General features: G+C 49.4%; 1 protein-coding gene across 6 annotated transcripts in view; it reads left to right on the forward strand.

The window, feature by feature from the left end:
• The window catches only part of TRIP12 (thyroid hormone receptor interactor 12), a 2051777-nt gene that overhangs the window by 1077462 nt on the left and 949444 nt on the right, over positions 1-24871 (forward strand). For all 6 annotated transcript variants that reach the window (XM_069618297.1, XM_069618300.1, XM_069618299.1 and 3 more), the window contains one exon: positions 18861-19065. In XM_069618297.1, the coding sequence (XP_069474398.1) occupies positions 18861-19065 (205 nt within the window). The remainder of the gene's footprint in view (positions 1-18860; positions 19066-24871) is intronic.

Below are 24871 nucleotides of genomic sequence, written 5' to 3' on the forward strand. Positions count from 1 at the left end.
AAAAGAAGACGCGCAAGAGGTCCAGGTCCCCATGTGGTTCTTCGCAACATCACTCTTCTATGTCGAAGAATAAGAGCCACCACTCCAAGGACGTCCCGGAGGAAGAGGACCCACAGGTACTTTTTCCCACCTGGTCCTCTACTCGTGAAGAATGGGGAGGCCTTCAGATTGAAGATGCTTGACATTTTAAGCTAAGGCTCCAGCGGCTTTGGTCCCTGTTAAGATGTATTTCTAAAATCATTTCTGCTTGCATGAATTTAGGAGGCCACCCTAGTTATTGTAAACCCAATCAAGGTAGTGTGGAGAGTAGTTGAGGCTTAGTCTCTAGAAGGTGTGTGCATGGTTGTTAGGGTGAATTCTCAAAAATGTGCTAATTCCCTCTACCTTAGAGACCCCCAGCAACTTTGCTGGATTTTGAGGACTTGATTTTTTTTTTACGTGGAAAGAGTTTGATCCCTTTTTCCCCACTCATGTATTTTGATGTGTGTTTTACTCTTGTGGTGTTTGATTATGGTGCTTTAAGACAACTCCATAGGCATCTTCATGTGTGTTACACAGCACCCTCAGTGCAGTGACATAGGGCAGCCTTTCTAGGCTGTCCCAAGGTTTAAATACCTTCTCTGGGATAAACTGTTTCCCAGAGAATGTAAAGTTAAATTGACTTTACTAGTCTTTTTAAATGCCTAGACCCAGCACACACTATCTTACAATAGAGTACTGGAGGGGTTACCTAGTATCCCCTATGTCTAGAAACTCATATAGCAGTCGAATGCTACCCTTGCCTATCGAAATGGCTGGTGGCAGTGTTTTTACAATGAACTACCATGATTTTTCCCGACCGCGAACACCGGTAGCTAAAAATCACGCGAGCCACGTTTTTCAAGATGGCGTCTGAGCCCCCTTTGTTTAAACAGGTCCCGGTTTTCTTTTTTTGGCATTTCTTTTTCGAAAGGTCCTTCTAGAGTTTGTCTCTGTGCGCCAAACTAGGTTTGGTCCCTTTGTTCCTATGCCTTTGGCGGGCTTCAGGACTGAAGACCGCCTCTGGCGCTCGAGTGTCTGTGGTGGGCAGGAAGTGAGGTAGGTGACCGAAAGTCCCTGTGCTTCATCTCCTAGCAGACCCAAATGCACTCTGGCGTTATTTGCTGGGTGACAGTCTGGCAAGGACAGCCACCCTGCTGGGTGAGGGGCAGCTAAGCTGGAATGAAAGTGAGAATATGTTTAAAAGGAGAGTCTCTTTTGGACTGAAAGGCGCAGTCGACCACTGGAACGAAAGAACCAAAGACGAGCTCGAAGAGGACGGCTGCTGCAACTACTGGACCCTTGGTTTGCCTGATGGAACCCTGCTGCAAGTCCAAATCGCCAAGTTCACCTCGACAGAGAAGACTTCTTCCTTTTGAGTTGGTAGGACTAATCAACTCGTAAGCAGCCTGGATACCATTCTTCGAGCTGGTTAGGATTAACCAGAGAGGCAACACCAGCTTGTGTGCTTGAAGAACAGCAACCGAAATCGAAGATTTGCCAATTTGCCAGCTTTGTGACCCTTCCCCGTGCAGGAGTCCCCCGACGTCCTCCCTCTTGTCCCCACGACTGAGGCTCAGGAACAGCGAGATCTGCAGGAACTGCCAGGAACAGAAGTCTTCAGATGCATCTTTTTCTTCAATAAGGTACTGTAAAAACCTGACAAAGAACGTACCTCTCACCGCAAAAGTTAATGGAACTTTGGCAACTTACAGGCATAGTCAGCTCGTGACCCGACCTATGAACCTTTCTTCCGTGAACTACTTCTAAGAACCGTGGCAAAGACCTTTCCGTTTTAAATACCAGAACAGTTTTTACTTCTACAAAACACTAATCCTGTCACAATCACAGTCACTGGAGGGAAAAGAGATCGACACTCTCCCCCGAACCACGGAAGCCGAATGAACTTGACCCTCCCACCATGGTTGGCACAGGCGCCTTATTTAGAAAACGGGTCACCGCGTGGCAGCCAATGGGGGGGGGGGAAGAGGGGTTAGGGAGAGGTTGTGGATAGGGAGGGGAATTTAGGTAAATTGGTAAGAGGATGAGGAACTCCTGCAGTGGATGGGAACAGGGAAGCACCAGGAAAAAACCCTACTCTGTTTAACATACAACAAACATTACTTACTCCTGACATGTGTAACTCCTGAGTAGTACACCTTAATATGTGTACTATACCCTGCTTACATCAGACTCTGACTGAAACAACACATAAGCAAGCAATATGAGCACATAAAGAAAAACCTCCCAGAAATGATTAAACAGTACACATGGCCTGTAGGGCAGCGTTGGCAACGTACAACAAAAATACACTTCCCTTAGTTTCATACACTAGTAAAGAGTTATGGTCCATTTGCAATAAGTCCGGAATGACCCAAATACACACATTTAGAATGTTCGTGTGCCACATGCGTAACCAAGACACTTAGTCCCAACTTGTAAAATACAAGAGATGCAGTCGTTACTTATCTTAGATCTGGGGGCCCCTCGGGACCTCCCAGACACAAAGGGAGGAATTTCCCAGACGAAGAACTTCAAGCGTTGTATTGCCGGTGACTCAGCGCCCCTCCTGCTTCATGCTGCACAGTGAACGCGTAAGCACCCGAGCGTGCCTTGCCTCAGTAGCACGCGAATTCCAACTCCTTGCGGCCGAACGCGGCCGTCTGCCTTCCGCCGCACAATGAAAAAACAATAAGCCACACCTGCCGGTAGCCGTTGCCTGCCTTTAAACTGCGTTGATTCTTAATGCATTGCAGCTGACAAGGCGCACACGGGCCGAACTACCCAGAACCACCAAGGATGCTGGGAATTGTAGTTTTCATATCCAATTCAGCCCATAATGTCTCAATAGGCGTATTTACACACTCCATGCCTTTGCCAGCCCTGATTCCTGACAAATCCATTGACTTTGGCCTATCAGTTGCATTGAATCAACTCCTCTGGTGAACTCAAACTATTTGCACTGTTTTAAAGTAACTGTAATATTAGTTTTATAAACGTATGCCTTTTTCTCCTACTTCAATGCTATTTGGCTCCGACTTCAAGGGAGTTCAACTGCTTGGTAATCAGTATTGTAGTATAATGTTTGTGTATTGAATGCTTTCTAAATGATTGTGTAATAAATAGTTTTACCAAAAAACCTTGAGTTTAAGTATCTATCTGATTACTTGTTATTGTAGACCTTTGTTACACCCTTACAAGCTCACATTCCCTCTTGAGATCAGCCTGGCTGCTCAGCTCGCTATCAGAAACTGTGTGGTACAGACTTATACCAAAGGTTGGTTTTGCTTACACCTGTAGTCACAGTTTTGTGTAGTGGTCCCAGAGGGTACTGCATGCAAACTTTGCCTAATAGCAGTGCTAGTCTTTGATCGGTCGTGGACCTCCTGTGAGGGTGAGGCGTGCGGCGCACCTCAACGATGAGAGTTCGTTGCCGCACAGTCAATGAAGAACTTTGGCCCAGTAAGGGAGCCAAGTCTTCAGCGATTGGGACTCGACCACGGCTGGCTTTCAGATCTTAGTCGTCTGTGTGGTCTTCGGGTGGTGGGAAACCCTCCAGCGGATTCTCCTCGGTTTGTCAGCAACCTTGACTTTCTCCGGCGGGATAAAGCGGTCGATGGGATGAGCAATGGAGTCCTGGATTTATGTCTTAGGCATTGAGGTGGTGCGGCTCCGGTCATCAGCAGCATGGTGTCAAGCTGTCCCCTCTTCTGGGCAACACGACTCGCCGGTCTTCCAGTGGTTACGGCGGTCCTCCAAACCATGGTCAATGACCTTGAACGGAATGTCCGGGCGCTTCTCTTCAGTTTCCTCGGTGGTCCCCGTCTCTGGTCGACAGTCTTTCGTAGGCTGACTTCCAGGGCCTTGGTGAAGGTTAGCTGGTGCACGATGGTCCGTCGTAGCCTGCGAAGAGGTCTCCTAGTCAGGTCCTCACTTGGATCAGTTCTTGGTGATGACAGTTTTAAGATTGCGATGAAGGAAAGCAGCAGCAAAGCCTTCTTCTTCCAGCTGGGTTTCAAGATCAAGTTTCAAGTTTCGACTTCAGCTTCTGAACGATTTCCATCAATGAGAGGTTCCCAGATATTCTGTTTGGTCTCTCATTCACTCTGCTGGGTCACACTCGGGCAACCAATCATTCAGAACGGCATTCATTCATGCAGGCAGGTAGCCAGTCGGGCTCATAGTGCATTCAGGCTATTCACCTCCCTCCAGACACTCACAACAAGGAATGTGTATTGGGACAAGTATCCAGCCATTCAGCACTCCACACTGCATTCATACCAGTTCTGGCAAGGCTGTCTTATTCATTGTGTTTCATACCAGAAACCAGACACTCATAACATGAAGTGCATATTGGTCACACACTCCATTCACCCAGGTCCCACCCCAAGGGCATACCCACAACAAACAGTCAATGGAAAGGCTAGACTTGCCTGGACTTTCCCACAATACCATATATGGATCTTTCACCCAACAGCCAGTTGGGGGAAGGGACAGAGTCGGTGCTTCCTAGGACTTTAAGAAAACAAGGTAACGGGCAATAGAAAGTAAGAGGCCATCTGGTCTTCAATCAGGAATCAACTGATTCCAATGGCAGGGCCTGGGATCCCAAAATGGAGGATACTCTGAGCACTTGTCAAATTCAGCATTGAGCTGCCATTAGCCCATACCATGATCTGTGGGCCACACACAGGTGCCCAAAACCTGCACTAGGGGTACAGGGTGTTACCCCCCCCCCCCCACCCATGGGTGCCATAAGGGTATCCCATGGGTCTGTTCACCACAACCAAAAAGAGGAAGAGCTGCACTGCCAGGAGTCCCACATGGACTTTGTGCAGAAAATAACACAGAACACACATGATAAAAGGACTACAGGACAAGGGCATAGAGGCCCTGTCCCTCCAATGCATTTCCAGTATCACACTTATGTAGAGGTCAGTCATTGGCTAGGGGCAGTATGACCCATAGCTCAGTGACTGGTTTATAGGAGAAAGACAGTTTAGAAACGAAACAAACTGTTTTTTCTTTTACTGAGGATTCCCAGCCTGACGACGGGAATATTCATGAGCATGCGAACCATGCCAGACCCATGCTGGAGAACAGTTACAGATAAGTAACTTGTTCCTTCCCCGTCGTCAGGCCAGGCACCCTTGGTGAAAGAAACAAGTTTCACTTTCACTTACAAACTGTCTTCCCCCTGTAAGCCAATGCCTGAGCTCTGGGTCATATTGCCCCCAGCCAATGACTGCCCTCTCCCTAAGCCCCACCTCTGGCAGCCATCTTCAGATTTTTACTGCACGCTCAAGTATTGGGAGTCCTTGTGTTTTGCTCCGTGAGCTTATCTATGATTTTATGCGCTTTTTCAGTAAAGTTAGTGTTTTTGTCAAATAGAGCCCATGTGCTCTTTCGTTCCTTTGACCGGCAATGGGGGATCTGTTTGTCGGCATCTTTCGTCGCCCCTCAATGGCAAGAATCGTCAAGTTTTCATTGAAGATTCCAGAAGGCCATCGGGCCTACCCCGCACGCAGGACCATGTCGGAAGAGGAGGATAAAGGTTCTCTTCAAGCTCTGCTCTAGCTGTGGATTGAGGAATGTGTTTTTGGAGGTCAAACAACCCAGTGTCTCTACTGTCTCCATCTGGATCACAAGGAGGCGGATTATGAAATGTGCCTTTATTCACCAAATGCACCATGAAGGATCTGCACAGCAGATAGGTGCCGTGACTCAACGCCAAGGCCTCTACCCTGTGCGGCAAGTGGGGGCATGGCTCACCCAGGACTGGCCGGTCTGAGGAACAGGCTTCTACGTCCTTTGAGGGCGCTCCATCAGTGGTGGCCCAAGACCAGGCCAAGCACGGTTAGGCAGAAACCTGTGCAGTTCCCTTAGGGACCAATGCAAAAAGTTTAAGACTACAGGTGTTAGCAGTAAAACCAATTGGTAGCAGTCTGCACCACCCAGATTTACCTGGTAGCTGTGGCTGAGCAGTCAGACTTCTCTCAAGAAGAGTTCGGCAGTATATAGAGTATACACAATAGGGCTAAAAATACAGTAGCACAAGCAAACAGTTACCAGAGCTTTGGTATAAAAGTATTTAATTATTTATTTAAAAACACACTTGTAAAAATACACTGGCACTAATATGTCAAGCAAGTTCAAGCACAGTCACTGGAAATATATACCTCCCTAATTAATTACTTGACAAGTCTAGGTTGGTACACCACTTAATTAGGAAAACAGAGGTGAGCGCGTAACCATAGATGGCACTCCAATTATTATTTAAAAATGTAGAGAAAAGGCAGAAATAGGAAAAACACACAATACCAACACTTTTAAAGAACCACAGCAAGTCAAGGAAGGCAGGGTCTACTGTAGAGCAAAAAGTTCATAGGCCAGGCCCACTCTTGGAGAGAGCAAGGCGGAATGTGCCCAAGATCACACAGTGGAAATGCACTAAAAGTCTTTGCAGGAAAGTCAAAAAGAGGTCGGATCAAGATAGAAAGGTAATGTTAATGGGTCCGAGGTCACCCCAGGATAGAGTCGAGGATTTACGGGACACCTTGACAGTCTGTTGCAAGGGAGACCAGGCGGGACACAGTACCTGAAATGGTGAGAAAGCTCCAGCGGGGGCACTTGTTCCTGGCAGCGGGTGCAAGTCGGTGCTTCGTCCAGGGGAAGAGAAGATCTTGACGTGGAGGAAAGCTGGAGATCGTTGCACTGCCAGGGAAGAAACCAGCCACAGAGTTTCCTTGTTAAAAGGTACTACCCTTTTATTCGCGGTAGTGGCGAAGCGTGGCTATCCGGCCGCCGGGGTGCTTGGCATGGGCGATTCGACCACAAGACGATCCAGGAAGGTGAAAAAGGCGAACTGGTTGGTCCCACCAGCTCAAAGGGAAGAGGACTCTCATGGAAGAAGAGCTTGACTTTCGTCGGGAAAGTGGTGAGTTTCGTACAGCAGGGCTCCACCGGTTGTGTCGTCGTCGTAGATGGCTCAGCTTCTCCCCTCTTCGGATTCTTTAGGTCCTGTGGCGACTTCTGAAGTTCCAGTCCCCAAGGCCTGCTTTTATGCAGCAAAATCCCCATTCATCATCCTAGCTATCAATCAAACATGCTAAGTGGTGAGCCGGGCGGCTCACCACTTGGCCAATCACACGAGTGCGACTTGAGTTGTCAAGGCAACTCAGACCAGGGTGCCTATTTCCCCCCCTCCCACACATCCTGTAGACCCAGACAGAGTGGCACCACTTTTGGAGGCTTCTGTGCAGAAGCCCGCCAAAAGTGGAACAAAGGGCTCGACTTGGGTTGGAGTTACAGAGGCGAACACAAACGCCATTTTAAAACCGAGTCCTGGCAAAAAGACCCAACCGGGGAATACATATTAAATAAATAACCCAGCGGTATCTTTAACATTGCACCAAAAAAGTGGTGCGTTTAAAATGAATGGGAAAATCCCATAGAAAATATTCCGGTGGAATATTTTGCGTGGTAACCACTGCTACCAGCCAGAAACTCGACAAGGGGGGGACGGGACAGTGCCCCCTTGAAAAACAGACTCAGGAGCAATCGAATTGCCCCTACCAGTACTTCCACAATATGATGGCTTGTACTGGTTCTGTTCACAATTTAAGACTAGTAAAGTCAATGGTGACTTTATATGCCCTGGGAGACAGTAGTCAGTCCCAGGGTATGGAGTCTGTTTGGGGGTCACTGACACCCCTGTGTTACTGCACTGAGGGTGCTGTGTAACACACTTACCAAAACACATTAATCCCTATGGAGTAAAAGACCCCATAGCCCATTAAACACATTACAAAGTCAAAGGACATTCTCAAATCATGCCTAAGAGTGTTATGTTAATGTTAAAGGACAATTGTACCGCGCACTATCACCACCGTAGTGGTCCCTTGGCGCTCTGGCGGCTCTGAAAGAGGAGGGGAGGTTGAGTTAGTGGGAGGAAGCAGGAAAAGTGCAAGAGAGCAGGGATGTGCTGTTGACAGCCTCAGCCTGGTGGGTCCGTTGGCTGGGCTTGTGGTGTTTTGTGGTCCGTAGTCGTCGTGTGCTGTTGTGCAAGTCTGTGTGGTTTGTTTTGTTGTTGCATTGTTGTGAAGTTTGTGCGGATTGCTGCGTTTTAGGTTTGTGGTTGTGTTTGGTTAGAGTTTGAGAGGTGTATGCAGAGGGATGGAATTGTTAGTTGGTTGGTTAGTTGGCATTGCTGTCCTTGCAATTGTGGGATTCCATCTAGGTGCGGCACCTGCTGACTGTCACATCTCCATCTAGATGAGACGCAAGTTGGGTTCAGAACTCTAAGTGTGGTGCATGCTGAGAATCATATATGCTAATAATCACGTTCCTGTCTAGATCTGGCGCAGAGTAGGCTTGAGAGAAAAAAAAGAGACTCACAGCAGGAGAAAAAATTAAACCCCAAAAATCCAGCAAAGCTTCTGGGGGACTCACTAGGTTTGGGAAATTAGCCTTTACAGAGAATTCTCCCTAACAAGCACCACAAGTCCACTTCCATCAGGGTTGTTGCGTAAGCGGGTCCGGCGGCGGACAGGGCACGATGAACTTCATCATCTGCCTTCATCTCAAGCCATTGCTCCAGTTCCTCTTAGAAGAGGAAGTCGGCTAACACTGGGAAGCTGCGGGAGAAGCCGGAGAAGGCCAAGGGGCCAAGTAAGGTGACCGACCTGCCCCTGAAAGCCCAGGTGGTCCAAGAGAAGTCATCGTCAATTGAGCTGCTGGCGGCCGCCATCTCGTGGCAAGATGGGCTGACCAGGTACAGGGGACCCCGGCTACGCCCACAGTGGCCCTTCATCCAAGGCAGGAGATTTCAGCCAAACTGAGGAGAAAACGACAGAAAAGATGCCAGCCCTGAGCCCGGTGTCATGATCCCAGTCAGTGGACATAACCCTCATTCAGGCTTTCCGGCTAGTCGGAGAACATTAAATAAACATGCAGGTCAAAGGTGGTGTTAGCCTGGCACACATGGCATTTACATCATTCTCAGCATACACTTCCATAGACTACTGTGATGATTTGCAGTAAATTCCATACACTTAACATGGCCGCTGCACGATCCATTCATAAGTTGCAGCACGTTCTATTCATATTTCCAAGGGAGCTATTTAAGCCCTGCCTCTGTGGAATGCACGCTTCGCGTCTTATCCGCTGACAGCGGGTAACGCTACCAGCGTTTCTTCTCACAGAACCTGCAAAAGGAGATAATAGAGACATTAGCTTCACAGCAATTTACAGAGTTCAATAGTTAATAGAAAAGACTTGCGTGACCGAGGTTATCTCCGAAGCGATTATCTTCCGTCAGAGGTTTTACTCTCAGCCGCAGCATCTTCTGTCAGCAGTCTTCGCTTGTAGTCGCAGCATCTTCCATCAGAAGTTTTATTGACCACTGCAGCATCTTCAGTCAGCAGTTTTTGATCTTAGTCGCAGTATCTTCAGTCAGAGGTTTCTTCCACAGCCACTGCATCTTCCGAAGGTATTTTTCCTCCGCTTTCTGAAAAACCTGCAGCCAAAACAAGAGGTATTTAACAATATGTTAAATAAGCATTACGTACCAGAAGGTTCTTCAAGTTTTCACCTCGGTTGTTTCCGCACTAATCCCTGAAGGCTGCAGTTACTCCGTATAGGCGAACTCACGTTTTATAAACGTGCTCTCATTCTGGGTAACTCCACAGCCCTTCTACTACCCCTCAGGACACAAAGAAGGGGGCAGTGGAGGCCTCTACGGTGCTCCTAGGCATGGATATTTCTTCGTCGGACGACGAGGACATGGTGTCCGTTCACACGGTCATGGAGGACGTGGGGACCAATGACGGCTGGAATGCTGAGGACGACATTGAGGCTGGTGACAATCGCACAGCTGACGTAGGCCCTGGGCCCAGCAAGCCTACTCCCCCTCCACCTCCCAGGGACATGTCGCTGGACATCTTGTCCACTCTACACACGCTTGTGCTGGAGATACAGAAGAAAACGGCACCCTACCCCACCCCATCAACTGCCTCTCATAACCGCCCCCCTCCCCCTCCAAACCCTAGGCATACAGGGACCAATACGGCAACAACAGTTATGGATGACAGTAGCGTGCCCCCACCACAGAGTGTCTCCACCGGACAAAGTGGATTTGTTTCACTGCAAGGTCGCCCACGTGTCGGAGCTCTTCCAGCTGACGCCAGAAGGGACGAAAAAGGAAGTGTTTCTGTACCAGCGCCAAGAGGCTAAAAGGAAGACCATTCTGGCAGTGCCTCTCCTAGACGACGTTTGGGATGAGGGCCTGGCGCTGATGAAGAATCCCGCCTCGTCCCCGGTGAAAAGAGACGGGCTGGAGAAGTACCTGGTGCCAGAGTCCGCACACAAGTGCCTGCTATCGCAGCCCTCCCCAGACTTGTCGTCTTGGCTGCTGCGAGGAACAAGTCCTCAAATCCATCGTCAGCCTCCGTTGCCCCGGACAGCGAGATGAAGAAGTTGGACGCAATGGGACAAAAGGTGATTTACTTGGCGGCAACGATGGTCAAAGTGGCGTATGCTCTTGCGATCCTGGCCAGGTACGACACGGGTCTTTGGTACAAGATGGCCCTGTTGCTGGAATTCCTCACCGACGACAAGCGGGTCGAGGCACTGGAGATCCTCCAGGAGGGCGAAGTTACATCAGACCATGCCATCACTGTGGCCTTGGACATCACGGACACTGGGTTCAACCAGTTGGGGAACAGTGTCTACCTCAGTCGTCGTGGCTGGTTGAAAGCCACCAACCTTCGGCAGGAAGTTCAGATGAGGGTCCTGGACATGCTGTTCGGGGACAATCTCTTTTGGAAGGCTGTCGATGACTTGTTGCAAGCCATCAAGACCGACACAGAGACTGCCTGGGCACTCTGCAGCAGCACCTCCCTTCCTTTCTTGCCTCCGGAGGCAAATCCGGAAGATCGTCAAAGGGTTTCGCCAGCGGATCGTCCTCTTACTGTCAAACCTCCCTTTCCATGACCCAGGAGGCCCACAGGGGTCGTTTCAAGGCTTTCGTAGGTGGCCAGTCATCGCTCCCAAGGCGGCATGCAGGCCTAGTAACAGAACTGAACCTGCCAGCATGTCATGCCCCACCCATGCACCCCGGTGGGAGGCCGGCTGGTGGGCTTTGTCAGTGAGTTGAACATCTCCGACTGATGGGTGCTGGACGCTCTCACCCATGGACACTCTAGAATTCCAGCAGAAGTGTCCGCGGATACCACTAGTAGCCCGATAGGAGCAGCACATCCCTAAACTCCTGCAGGAGGTACAGGCTATGCTGAAAAATGCGGCGCTAAAGCATGTTCCAAAGCGACTCCGGGGCGCTGGAGTTTACTCCAGATACTTCTTAGTTAGAAAGAAGACTGGGGGCCTGAGGCCCATTGTGGACCTGCGGCTACTAAACAAGTTCCTCAAGTCCCAAAAGTTCAGGATTGTTGCGATGCAACACGTGCTAGGCCAACTGGAGTAAGGGGACTTCCTAACGTCGCTGGATCTGGAGGACACGTATTTCAACGTCCCCATTCACGAGAAGCATCGGCAGTTCCTGTGCTTCGTCGTACAGGGAAAGCATTTCCAATTCAAGGCTCTTCACTTAGGACTGAAGTCGGCGCCAAAGCTGTTTACAAAGTGCCTTGCACCAGTGGCGGCCCATCTACGTCTGCAGGGGATACATGTGTACTCGTACCTCTATGACTGGCTCATCCGGGCCAAGTCCAGGGAAATCTCAGTCGATCACACAGACGGGAGCTGTCGGCAGCCTCCCTGTGCCACCTTCGCCTCTCTCTTCCCCTCCCACAGATTGGTACAGCGACTCTGTTGGCGGAAATTTGCTCGCTCGTAGAGAATCGGGCAGGGGAGGAAGGCCAGCCTCTCAGCGGGGTCTGGGCTTTTATCTAGATTTTTGCCATACACAAAAAAAAACAGCCTGTCCTAAGAGGTTGTGTTGGACCTTTCTACCTTGAACCTTTCCCTTCCTCTCCATAAGTGCAAGATGGTTACCCCGGTGCTAATAGTGGAGACCTGGTGTGTGGGAGACTGGATGTGATCCCTGGATCTGAAGGATTCCTACCTACACGCCCCGATCTGGCAACCCCATCGATCCTTCCTGAGGTTCAGGATCATGGGATTTCATTTCCAGTACAAGGTTGTACCCTTTGGCCTGAATTAGGCCCCCAGGGTCTTTACAAGACTGATGAACACTGTCTCAGCAATACTCAGGGTCACCACATCTGCCCATATCTAGATGACTGGCTATTCAGTCAGGGCAAGATCTCCGGAGGCAGCATAACACACAGCCTCTGCCCTCATGGGTATGTTACACGAGCTGGGATTTTCCATTAACCTCAAGTCACAGTTGGCGCCCACGCAGAATCTAACCTTCCTGGGCCTTATCTGGAATACGAGCTCCGAGAGGATTTTCCCCGCACCGGATAGGATCGCAGCGATCAAGAGGGCCACAGGGCATTTTCTCAGCAGAGCAGGGACCTCGGCATGATGGTACCAATAGCTCTTGGGCATCATGGTGGCATGTCTACTGGCAGTGCCTCATACGAGACTCCAAATGAGGCAGCTGCACTTCACAGCCTCCTGGAGTCAGGAGAGGGGTTGCCAGGTGGAGCAGGTGAGCATCCCACATCTCCGCCAGGACCTAGCCTAGTGGAGCACGGACCTGCTAATAGGCAGGCCCTTCCGTCAACCAGCACCTCAGGTCACCATGGATTCATGCCTAGAGGGCTGGGTAGCTACCTTGGGCAGCCAGTGTTCAGCCAGTGTTCAAGGGGTTTGGTCCCGTCTGGAGCAGGGGGCCCACAGCAATTGGCTCTAGTTGATGGCCGTCTGGCTCACTCTCAAAGCCTTCCACCCGATCATTGGCAAGTCGATCCTCATTCCAACGGACAGCTCCACCATCATGTAGTACATCAACAAGCAGGGTGGCACCAGGTCCCCTCCCCTCTGCACCCAAGCAGTCTACATTTGGGAGTGGGCTCTGGAAAACATGCACCTGACAGCAATTCACCTCCCTGGAGAGTCCAACCTATAGGCGAACAGACTCAGCAAGCTGGGTGCGGACAACTACAAATAGCAGTTGGACGAACGGGTCCTTCAGGGGATTTTCAACAGGTGGGGTCACCCTCAGGTGGATCTCTTCACCACCTGGGCCAACAGAAGGTGTGCCCAGTTTGCGTCCTGAGAGGGACAGGGCAGGGGCTCTCTGGGCAATACGATGCAGATCCAGTGGAACAACATGAACGGGCATGCCTTGCCTCTCACTTCCCTTGTCCAGAGAGTAATCTGCAAGATCGGTGAGGCCCGACACCTCCATCATTCTGATAGCTCTGTGGTGGCCCACACCTTCCACTGGGCCCAGCTCACCTACTCTCTCACTAGGGGGGCACAGTCGTCCACCCCGCCTCCCAGAAGTTAGCCCTTGCAGCATGGTTCCTGAACAGGTCACACTGAGGCATCTGTCGCTGGCTAACCTAGACATTATACAGGGGGCTAGGAGCGATGCTACCAGGAGCCCATACAAAAGCAAGTGGACCAGGTTTTGTCACTTTGGAAAATTAAAGAGGTTGGTCCGTTGACCTGCACGTTGGATGACGTGCTATCCTTCCGTGCGCACCACGCACACTTGGGGGTGCAGGTAGACAAATGCTGCACCTATCTGGCAGCCATTTGAACCTACAGGCACTCTGAGGAGGAGGTATTCTCATCCTCAAACCCGGTGGTTAAGATGCTTGGCGGGCCGGACCATGCTTTATCCGCCTATCAAGAAACCACACCCGGTGTGTGACCTCAATGTGGTGTTGGGCGCCCTGGCGCATAAATCATTCGAGTCTATGGCGTCCGCGGACATCAGACTATTCACCATTCAGACGGCCCTCCTGGTGGGGCCTTACCTCGCCACGCCAGATCAGTGAAATCCAGGCGCTGGTGGCCTCAGAATCTTGTATTACTTTTCATAAGGACAAGGTGGTGCTTGCAACGCATCCCACATTCTTGCCTAATGTTTTCTCCTCTTTTCACCTAAATGTGGAGATAATGCTACCAACCTTCTTTGCGCACCCCAAGGATGACGCTCAGAGGGTACTGCACTTTCTGGATGTAAGTTGTGCGCTGAGATACTGCCTTGACGGGACCAAGAGCTTCGCAAATCAGATGCCCTCTTTAACTTTGGTGGGTCAAGGCCTGGCCTTCAAGCCTCCAAGGCTTCCATGGTAAGGTGGATGGTTACGGCCATCAAGGAGGCTTACGAGGGGCAGCACAAACCTCTTCCAGCAACTATGCATTCCCACGCAATCAGAGCTAGAGCTACGGCGGTTGCTTTCCAGAGGCACGTCTCGAGGCAGGTTATCAGCGAGGCGACTATGTGGGCTACGCCCTCTGCCTTCTGCAAGCACTACTGCTTGGATGCCGTTTCAAGGTCGGATGTGGCATTTGGTCAGGCTGTGTTAAGGAGCACCTCTCCACCCTGGGGCTACATTTAGTTGTACTCGCCCATACAGTATGGAGGAAAGGGGACGGGATGTAGGAGTAATTATAAGTTACTCACGGTAGTGACTAACGTACTCCGAATCCCCTTTCCTTCATATGTCCCACCATCCCCCACCCCCTTGTAAAACTGGTGTCATTAGACAATGTTAATATTGTCGACTCTTCAAAAGGGCCTGACGAGGGCGCCGGTGGGCGCAATCAGGTGAGCACATGCTCCCAGGGCCGTGCCCCGCACGTATCTAAATTTAAAGAGGAAGATGATTTTTCTGATGAGAAATGTTTAGTCTCCTGTCCCTAGAGAAGGAACGCCCATACAGTATGGAGGAACGGGGACTATGGATATGGAGTACGTTAGTCACTGCAGTGAGTTACTTTTAATTTCTCCACTTCCAACCCTGTAGTGAAGAGGCATCTGGCAGGGCTGACAAGGTTGACCCCCTTATCAAACGCCCACACCCGGTCTGAGACCTCATTGTGGTTCTGGAGCCATGGTGCATAAACCATTCAAGCCCATTGCTTCTGTCATCAGATTGGTCACAATCAAGACAGTGCTCCTAGTGGGCCTCACATCAGCGTGTAGGGTTAGATAGGTTCAGGCCCTTGTGGCCTCAGAACCCTATACCACGGTCCATCACGACAAGGTGGTGCTCGGCACTTTCCTTCGTTTCCATCTTAACGAGGAGATGGGCCTACCAACTTTCTTTCCTAACCCAAAGAACGGGGCAGAAAAGTTATTACACTGTCAGGAGAGCCCTCGTTCTACTTCGACAAGACAAAGCGCTTGCACAAGTCTGATGCTTTATTCATCACCTTTGGTGGTTCAAGGCCAGGTGGTCGGCATCAAAGGCCTCGATAGCATGTTGGATGGTTGCGGCCATCAGGAGGCCTAGAAGGGTCAGCAAAGGGAGGTGCCAGCAAAACATCACACTCAAGCAGTCGGGGCCCAGGCATGTGCCATGGCAAACGATCAGCAGGGCAACTATCTGGGTTACCCCCTCAGCATTCTGCAAGCATTGTCTCGCTGGAAGTGTACGATCGGACACGGCTCTCGGGCAAGCAGTCCGGAGGAAACTGTTCTCTTAAGGACTTCAACCTCTTACCTCCCCCGGGGCTTCAATCAGTGGTAATCGCCCATGCAGTGTGGAGGAAAGGGGGCTGGGCGTGGGAGTAATTATAAGTTTCTCACTGTAGTGACTAACATACTCCTAGTCAATAGTCCCCTCCCACCATTCCCCCCCCCTTAAAAAAGGAATGTTAGGCAGTTTAATCTAGTGGATGCGTCAAAGGGGATTGAGGTGTGGCGCTGGAGGGCAGAGCCAGGCGAGTGCATGCTCCCAGGGCAACACCCCCACGCACTTCTGAATTTAAAGGGGAAAATACATTTTTTTTTCTGGTTAAAAAAGGTTCCGTTCCTGTCCCTAGCGAGGGACGCCCATGCAGTATTGATGAAAGGGGACTATGGACTAGGAGTAAGTTAGTCACTACAGTGAGTAACTTATATTTTCTTATACTTCTGTCTAATGGTAATTCTTGGTGTTTCACTGTGTGTGCTCGTTGAAGACCACTAATCACCCTCACTCCTCCTGAGACCTAGCCATGACTGTTCTCCAAGCTACCTTGAATTGGTCTCGCTATCTTCCCAGAAGTGTCCCCTGTTTCACTAACAAGTGTGGTCTCCTAAACATATGCCATCAGGCCAGAGTTTGGAAATCCATTTAACAGTTAAACTCATGTATACACTCCAGAAATACTGAAACTAGTTTGTGTATTGGGATTAGCCAGTCCCAACCCACTTCCTGACTTCCAAACCTACATGGCATGCACTAGCCCATGAAAAGCAAGGCTTTCTCTGCAAATGCGTGACAGTAAAAGGTAGTTTGTGACCTGAGACAAAATGGCCAAAGAACAAGCAAAAAACCTTGTGGCACGTCCATGTTAGGACACTAGCCACAGTTAGTATCGAAACGTGGGAAAGCTAAAATAAAATACAGTAAAATTGTGAAAATAACTGCTGCCATCCGCTTGTCTTTAGGCACATTTAAAAGTAATCAAAAGTGTAGTTTATGGTCATATAAAAGAAACTCCATTGCGCTGCATTGGAAGATGCGTTGTGCAATGTTGCCCAACAGATAACAAAATGAAAGACTAAGGGAGGCGGTTTCCCCGCACTGACAGTCTGAAGGACTAGTCTGTTCTCCCATAGCATATGAGCAAAAGGCTAGTGGAGTCAAGCTGACGGCTTCACTTCACTGCAAAAAGTCAGGACACAGTGCAGAAATAAAAGCAAAAGGTTTGGGGGTCCTGAAAATATGGAGGACAGTTTTCTCCAAGAGAAAAACGTCGTAACATCCAGCCCCTCCAATCACAGGTCAGGTGGCCCATTGATGAGTTTCTCTTCCCCTTTTGAAGTGAGCAGCACTTAATAATTTTGGCAGATTCATGCTAACTTGTCCCCAAAACCGAACCCATCAGGAAGGAGACATAAACCCTATCACACCCTATGCATCTATTATTGAGCACCCCCTTTTTTTTTATGGCTTGAGCCTGCTGTTAACGGTTGAAGACAGGAAAAATTGCTTATTTATTGCCTCAAGACCTCCTGGGTAAATGGGCTCTATCGCACCATAAGGAAATTGTGCAGTAGATACAATCTGCCCTGTCTTCCCCAGGGCCTATCCCTTCCCTGACATGAACTCCTTGGAACGTGCCATGGAATGTATTTCTTCTGAAAGCCAAAATAATCCTTATCTTTAGCTTCTGAAATAAAATCAAAGTTTGATAGTTTGGATAATATGGCAAAATATATAAACAATACAAATAAAAACAATTGGTAAACCTGCAGAAAAACAGCAGGCAACTTCAGTTAGCAATGCCTTGCACAATCAGATGGTGTTTTTAAAGAAAGGTTTCAAAATTAACTTTTACAACGATATCACTACCAATTACATTTGGGAAGAGATGTTTTCAAGTTCCTGAATTAAAGACTGATCTCAAATCCTGGCTCCTCCACTTAATGGAAGTGTTTCTCCAGGCATATTCTTTTATTTCACTATGCCTTACATGCTAAAATTAAGTCTATTTAAGGTATTCAGCTTGCTACTGCAGACAGTGTGAACATTTACCTATATTTGCCATATAGGTAAATATTAAGTGACAACTCATATACTGGGCGTCTGTTTTTTTTTTTTCCATCTTCATCATGGCAACCTTTTTTTAATGTAACTTCACATGATAGCTTTGGCTCATTTTAGAATATCGTTTTCTGTAATATCACTAAATGTTACGTTTTATGCATATAGGGTGAGGCCCACACATGTTTTCCGCCAAGGGCCCCCAAAAATTCTAAGGCCGGCCCTGCAGGCAATATGTTGCATCACTACAAACATCACAATGCTGATCATGCAAGCCCCCGGACTTGATAAGTCTAGGTCCACCTGCGAATGTTAAAGTATTGGCTAAAGTTGAAAAAATCATACGGACCACATTAGTAAAAATAACACACACGTGCTATTTATTTCAACAATAATGCCATGTACTCTGCCCTTTCACATTCTGTTAATGTATGGATCTAGTTTCTTTCATGCCGAAGGTAGGTGACTTTTCTGGCTTGGTTAAGTACCATGAAAACCTTGCAAGGCACTGAAGAGGAACCATGGAATGAATGGCACCTCCTTGATGGCCCCTTTTCCACCCACAGTATTTACTGGCTTTTCACAATCTGCCATATCAACCGTGGCGGCATGTGGTAAATTTGAAACCGCTATGAAACACTCTTTCAAATGAGCATGCACACTGGCTTGTGCTGCAAAAACCTGTGCAAATCTGCTGCGAGCCACGGAACACAATATGTTCCCCGTAAAGTTAATCGGGCATACACTTGGCCGTACCTTCTGATAATTGGAATTCTGCGCTAAATCTGGCGCACACTTAAAAAAAAAAAAAAAAAAGGCTACCCTTTTCATCTCAGCGAAGACCTTGTTTATTTTACTATGTTGGCTGCATAAAATGAAATAAGTGGTCTTCATGATGTTTCATATTATACATCAAACATAGTAAATAATAGTCTGCTTAATTTCTGCCCCAGTGAAAACATTTGTATATAATATGGATTGGGGCTAAAACATTTTGTTCCTTTCCATATTAACTAAGCAGAATAATTGGTGCTTTATTTGTGTCACTTTTACACAGGAGCAAAGATTTGATAATCTGACCCCAGTAAGTAATTTGTTCTTTACTATCTTTGTGACTACCTAATCATTCTGACTTCATCCGTGTTATTCACGTATTGCCACCATTTCTTTCAGTTAACAATTTAATTTTACTTTCTTTCAAAGGTGTGATGCATCAAGTGAAAAACCTAGCAGAATCTGAAACCCTGTTGACAAGTCCACCAAAGGCATGCACTAATGGTTCAGGAACTCTTCTGACCACCACAATAAGCACTGGAATAACCACTGTTACAAGCAATGCAGTTACAGATTTGGGTTCTCCCGGTTTACAACACAGCAGGGAAGATTCATTGGATCTTAGTCCACAGGGGTAAGTGTGCCTTCTTTCTTTGAACTTCCCGTGTTTGGATCTCTGTCCTTATATCTTGAGACCAGGTATCGGAGATTGAATCAGCACTGTAATATTTCAGTTGCGGGATGCTTCAGAGATTAAACCTGTATCTCCAATGATAGCAACCTAAGTTTTCCGCCAAGTTAAACCTCAACTCTAGAGGGGAATGGAAAACGGGGAGGGGGAAAATGTGGAGGGGCTAAAATGAGGGAAAAGGGGAGAGTGAAGGATGGGGTGAAAATTGAGGGGGAGAGACAAAAGGGGGAGCAGGGCAAAACGAGAGCGGGAGCATTAAAAGGGGCATGCTGGAGGGGGGAGAAGGGGAAAGCATGGGGAGGGGGAGAAAGTCATGCCTTCAAAAGTAACCTAGCTATTAGAGCCGTTATATCAAGAGTTTTGAAAGTGAGGTCCAATTGTGCCAACTAGAGAGAAAATAGTGGTTTGAAGATCCTAGATAGGTAACACTGATCCAACAGTATTTACTTTGATACTGATATAGTGTGTGCTGGCTTCACCTGCTTCTTGTGGGGCTGGCTTTTCATGGGATTGGGTTTTCCTGAAGTAGTCGGGTGAGGGTTTTAGTAAGATGTGCCTGTGTGCAGAATTTCTAATGATTTCGTGCAAGCGCACTGTGGTAAATGTGACTGAGCAGTCTGACTTCACTTCTTACTAGGGCGAGAGAATGGTACAAAGTACAGCCCCTCCCCAGTACCAAAACAAAGTGCAGCACCAAATAAGATAGTTCAAGCAGAATATGTGAATATATATTTCTGATGTTTGTTAATCTGCTTAGAATCACATGCTGTGCATAGGTCCGACATCCAGTGGTCACTGCGGAGTATTGCATTTTGTTTTTCGTAGTCGAAAAGGGATGTCGACAAGGCGTGTCTGAAATACTATCCCTATAGTGACGTGCGTTGTACCCACAATCCCTCACGCGTCGAGGTCCCTCGGATTGTTTTTTTCCGCCCAGCTACTGGTGGCCTTTACGCGGAGCTCCTCGAGAGACATTGCAGATTTCATCTCCTCGACCTTTGGTCGTTTTCCTATTTAATTATAACATCGATCCCTCCCTCGACGCAGTTGTGAAGCTGTCTCCGCCGAGCAAGATCTTCGACGGAGGGGACGAGCGGAGGAGATCCTTCGGCGTTGCCGAACACGTGGCCTGGCCTCGCAGGCCAAATACAGTAGGGAGAGTGGGGTCGTGGGACATCTCTGGTTCTTTTCTGAGAATGCCTTTCCTTTTCCCCTTCCTTTCCCTTGGGGTCGTTATCACGATTGATTGCCTCGGCTATGGAGAGGACACCCTTTAGGTTTTGCCCGCTTTGCAAGGGCAAGTTTACTTGGAAGGACAAGCATTCATGGTGTAACCGCTGCTTGCCCCTCGATCACAAAGAGGAGGGTTGCACGGCTTGTCGGCTTCTTAAGCCAAAGACTCTAAAAGACCGTAGGGTCAAGAGGTGGGCGGCCTACGCTATGTCGAAGGCCGATTCTTCACCGCCGCTGCTACCACCGACAGTGACGAGGAACGTGATAACACGACCTCCGCTACGGAAGTCGTACACCCCTCCAAAGAGCGCTCGCGCTCTTAGTCTGTCCCCGGCCCCGACGGGCTCGGCTCACGCCCTGCTTATGGGGATGAACACTCCGGCGACACTGACGCACACGATACCACACATAAGCACACAACCCATGGCTCTTCTTCGTCGAAGACGAAGAAAGCGTCAGCGCCCAAGGAGACGCAGGTTCCACCGGCGGCCTCCTCGGACCGTTCAGGTTCGAAGCCCCTCTCGCAGCCGCAACCAGCGACTGGGCTTTTGGCAAATAAGGGCGCCGCCCCCAAACCATCGGCCGGTGCGCACCAGCAGAGAGCGCACGCCGCCGTAGAACGATCGACACCCGTAACGTCGAAACCACAGCCCTCCGCTGACAAACGAGTCACAGAGAGCTTGGCGAGGATCGTTGTAGCCGACGCCCAGAAGCGTACGCCGAAAGACACGTCGAGCGCTACGCAAAGGTCGAAAGACACGCCGAAAAAGCCCGAAGAAAGACAGGGACTACCCCCTTCAGTCGGGGGGGACCCCCAGCACACCGAAAGGCTTTTCGGAAGGCGACGGGACACTTTCCTAGACGTTGTGGGAGAGGTCGAGCCGTTTTCAGCTAGATGACACTAATTTTCCCCCGCTAGACCGCTCAGGGGTACCCCATGAAACCATGGAAAGGCTCCATCTCTGCATGGAGAGAATGGAGAGGTTTATGAAGACCCAGAACCCTCCTACTCCCAAGAGAACAAGAGAGGGGCCTCAGGAGGACCCCAGGGCCAAATATCCGAGACTATTCAATCCCCAGCAGGACACAGCCTCAGATTCCCATAATGTGTATGACCTCACTGGTGAGGAACAATACTTGGAGGAGGAGGATGAATTTGTGGACTATGAAGAGGGACAGAACCAGGAGGAAGGTCTGGAAGACAGCCCAGACATGGTAGGAGAAGGCTTCGGAGAAAATCCAGAAGAAGGACCTTCTCATCCCTGGCAATCCCCATCAGTATATTTGGACACTGATGTCCTGAACCTAAATCCTCCTGACAATTCACCTGTTAGAAACACGTCTCCCATTGATGATCAGCCCACATTTAATGCCCTGTTGCGCAGAGCAGCAGCAAATTTCGAACTGGACACTGGGGAGATCTCTCCTGAAATAGACTTTGTGGAAAGAGTAATTAAGGAGAAACCCCCGGTCAGCCAGACCATTCCCCTCCTCGCTTCAGTGAAGAGAAGAATCATCCCTTCGCTATCCACACCCGCACTAATCAGAGGAGTTAATCCAAGAATTGAAAAACGTTTCACTCCTTCACCCTCAGACCCGCTGTACATCAGGGGACATTCCATTCCGGATTCCCTTGTAGTAACTAATACAAGGAAGAGGGCAGGGGTGCCGCTGTCCACCAGCGAGGCACCACCTGACAAGGAGGGCAAGAGGTTGTATGCCCTTGCAAAGAGAGTCACATCCTCGGCTGCCTTTTCGGCAAGAATTGCGAACAACAATTCTTTGCTAGCTAGCTACGCGGACGCGCAGTGGGCCAAACTGCGTAAAGACGCCGAAGAAGTGCCGGAACCACTACGTACACGCCTGCTATCAACTATTGGCGAAGGAACCCAGGTCAACCAGAGTATTGTAAAGAACTCTCTGGATGCCGCAGAGACAGCGGGATGTTCCCTGGTTCAGGGAATACTCCTAAAACGCCATGTATGGCTGCGCAACTCAGGGTTCAAACCGGAGACACAGGCGTCTTTAATAAATAAACCTGTTGAAGACTCAAACCTCTTCGGGAAAGCGGTGGATGAGGCTCTGGAGATGGCTAAAAAAGAGTTCGATACTATCAAAACTCTTGACCAGATCTCTAAGCCCACTACCAGACGCGGCTATGGCAACAAACGCTTTTTTCGTGGCCAACGCCAACAGCAGAATCAGCAGCAACAGTACCCTGCCACCAATTACCAGACCAATAGTGGGCAGTACAGCCAAAGAGGCCAGCGCCGGGGCAAAGGGAGAGGTCGGGGGTCCACCCCCAGAGGCTCCCAAGCCCCCAACAACACCAAGTGACGCGAAGATTCGCGTCCCCTCCCATGCAACAACGGTCGGGGGCCGGATAACATCCTTTCTTCCAGCATGGGAGGGAATAACGTCAGACCACTGGGTACTTTCCACCGTAGCCCACGGATACTGCATCGAATTCAACAGTTCCCCAACATACAGACCCCCGAGGGGACGACGCATGACACCGGAACACCTTGCCATCCTTCTCCAAGAAGTACAACTACTGCTGGAAAAAGGAGCCATAGAGGTCGTGCCTCTATCTCAGGTAATGGAAGGTATTTATTCAGTGTACTTCCTTGTACCCAAAAAGGATCTAACCATGCGCCCTGTATTAGATCTGCGCCCAGCGAACAAGTTTATCAAACCCCAGACGTTTCGTATGGTGACCTTACAGGAAGTAATCCCACTGCTATCACAGGGAGATTACATGACAACATTGGACATGAAAGATGCATACTTTCATATTTTAATGTTGCCAGCGCACAGAAGATACCTCGGGTTCATGATAGAGGGCAAACACTACCAGTTCAGAGTGCTACCCTTCGGCATAGCATCAGCACCAAGGGTATTCACGAAGGTAGTGGCAGTGGCCCACCTGCGCAGGTCGTCCATCCCAGTTTACCCTTACCTCGACGACTGGCTCATAACAGGGGATTCTTACGAAACATGCTTCTCCAATACCCAAAAGACTGTAGACCTTTTGTTCCAGTTGGGCTTCTCCATCAACGAAAAGAAGTCCAGCCTAGACCCCAGCCAAATCAAACAATTCCTAGGGGCTCTAATTCAAACAAAGGACGGCCTCGTCTTCCCCTCCAACGAGAGGGTCCAAAACTTGCTGTTTCAGATCCCTCAATATGTGACCGGTCGAGAGGTGATGGTACGCAAAGCAATGCGCTTGCTAGGCATGATGGCGTTGTGTATTTATTTGGTACCTCACGTGCGCCTGCGCATGCGCCCTATGCAAGAGTGGCTCAACAGCCAGTGGTGTCAGGCCAGCGGACTATGGGACGATCTAGTGGTGGTCTCGCAGGCCTTGGTTCTCTCGCTACGGTGGTGGACAAAGGAAAACCTGGAAAGAGGGAAACCCTTTGCCACACCCGCGGCGGAAGCCACTCTGACCACAGACGCATCCCTCACAGGATGGGGGGCTCACCTATCCCATCAGACTGCTCACAGAGTGTGGACTCTGAACGTAGCATCCAAACACATAAATCTACTGGAGCGACTAGCTGTGTTCAAGGCGCTAAAAGCCTTCCAGGAACACCTACAAGGCAAGACTGTGTTGGTCCTTACAGACAGCACCACAGCCATGTACTACATCAACAAGCAGGGGGGCACGCACTCTCCAGGACTGTCCAAACTGGCCCAAAATATATGGAAGTGGGCTCTCAAACAAAACATGTTCCTTCTGTCACAACATGTACCAGGGGAACTCAATCTGCTGGCAGACAAACTCAGCAGAGATTTCCCCCTGCCCGAAGAGTACGAATGACGACTGCACGAAGACATCGTCTTCGACGTCTTCACACAATGGGGATTCCCAGAAATAGACCTATTCGCAACCCTGGAGAACTCACAATGCCTAAGTTACGCCTCCAGGTACCGCCAGAACCAATCCAAGGGGAACGGTCTGTCGATGCAATGGTCAGGGAAATTTGTTTACGCTTTTCCCCCCCCGACTCCCCTTCTCAACAAGGTGGTGCACAAGATGCACCAGGAACAAGTGACCATGATACTGGTGGCCCCAATGTGGGCCCGACAGCCATGGTTCGCTCACTTGATGGAGATGTCTCTATCTCCCCCAGTGAAACTCCCCTGCCCGTACAACATGCTGTCACAAGACAAGGGCAGGACTCTGCATCCATGCCCCCAGAACATGAACTTAGCAGCTTGGCTCCTGAGATCATAGAATTCGGACATCTACAGCTCCCGCAGAGATGCATGGACATCCTCAGGGAAGCCAGAAAACCTAACACTCGCCACTGCTATTCTATCAAGTGGAAGAGATTTGTCATCTGGTGCAGAGGAAAAAGCATCAACCCGATTGACTGCTCTCCCACACATATTGTTCTATACCTGACCCACTTATTGGATTCAGGTCTAGTGTTCAATTCCATTAAAGTCCACTTAGCGGCACTTTCTGCATACACCACTTCCCAACTCAAGGTGTCGTGGTGGAAGATCC

This window comes from Ambystoma mexicanum, chromosome 10 (assembly GCF_040938575.1).
Source record: "Ambystoma mexicanum isolate Mex_15411 chromosome 10, UKY_AmexF1_1, whole genome shotgun sequence".
Lineage (NCBI taxonomy): Eukaryota > Metazoa > Chordata > Amphibia > Caudata > Ambystomatidae > Ambystoma > Ambystoma mexicanum.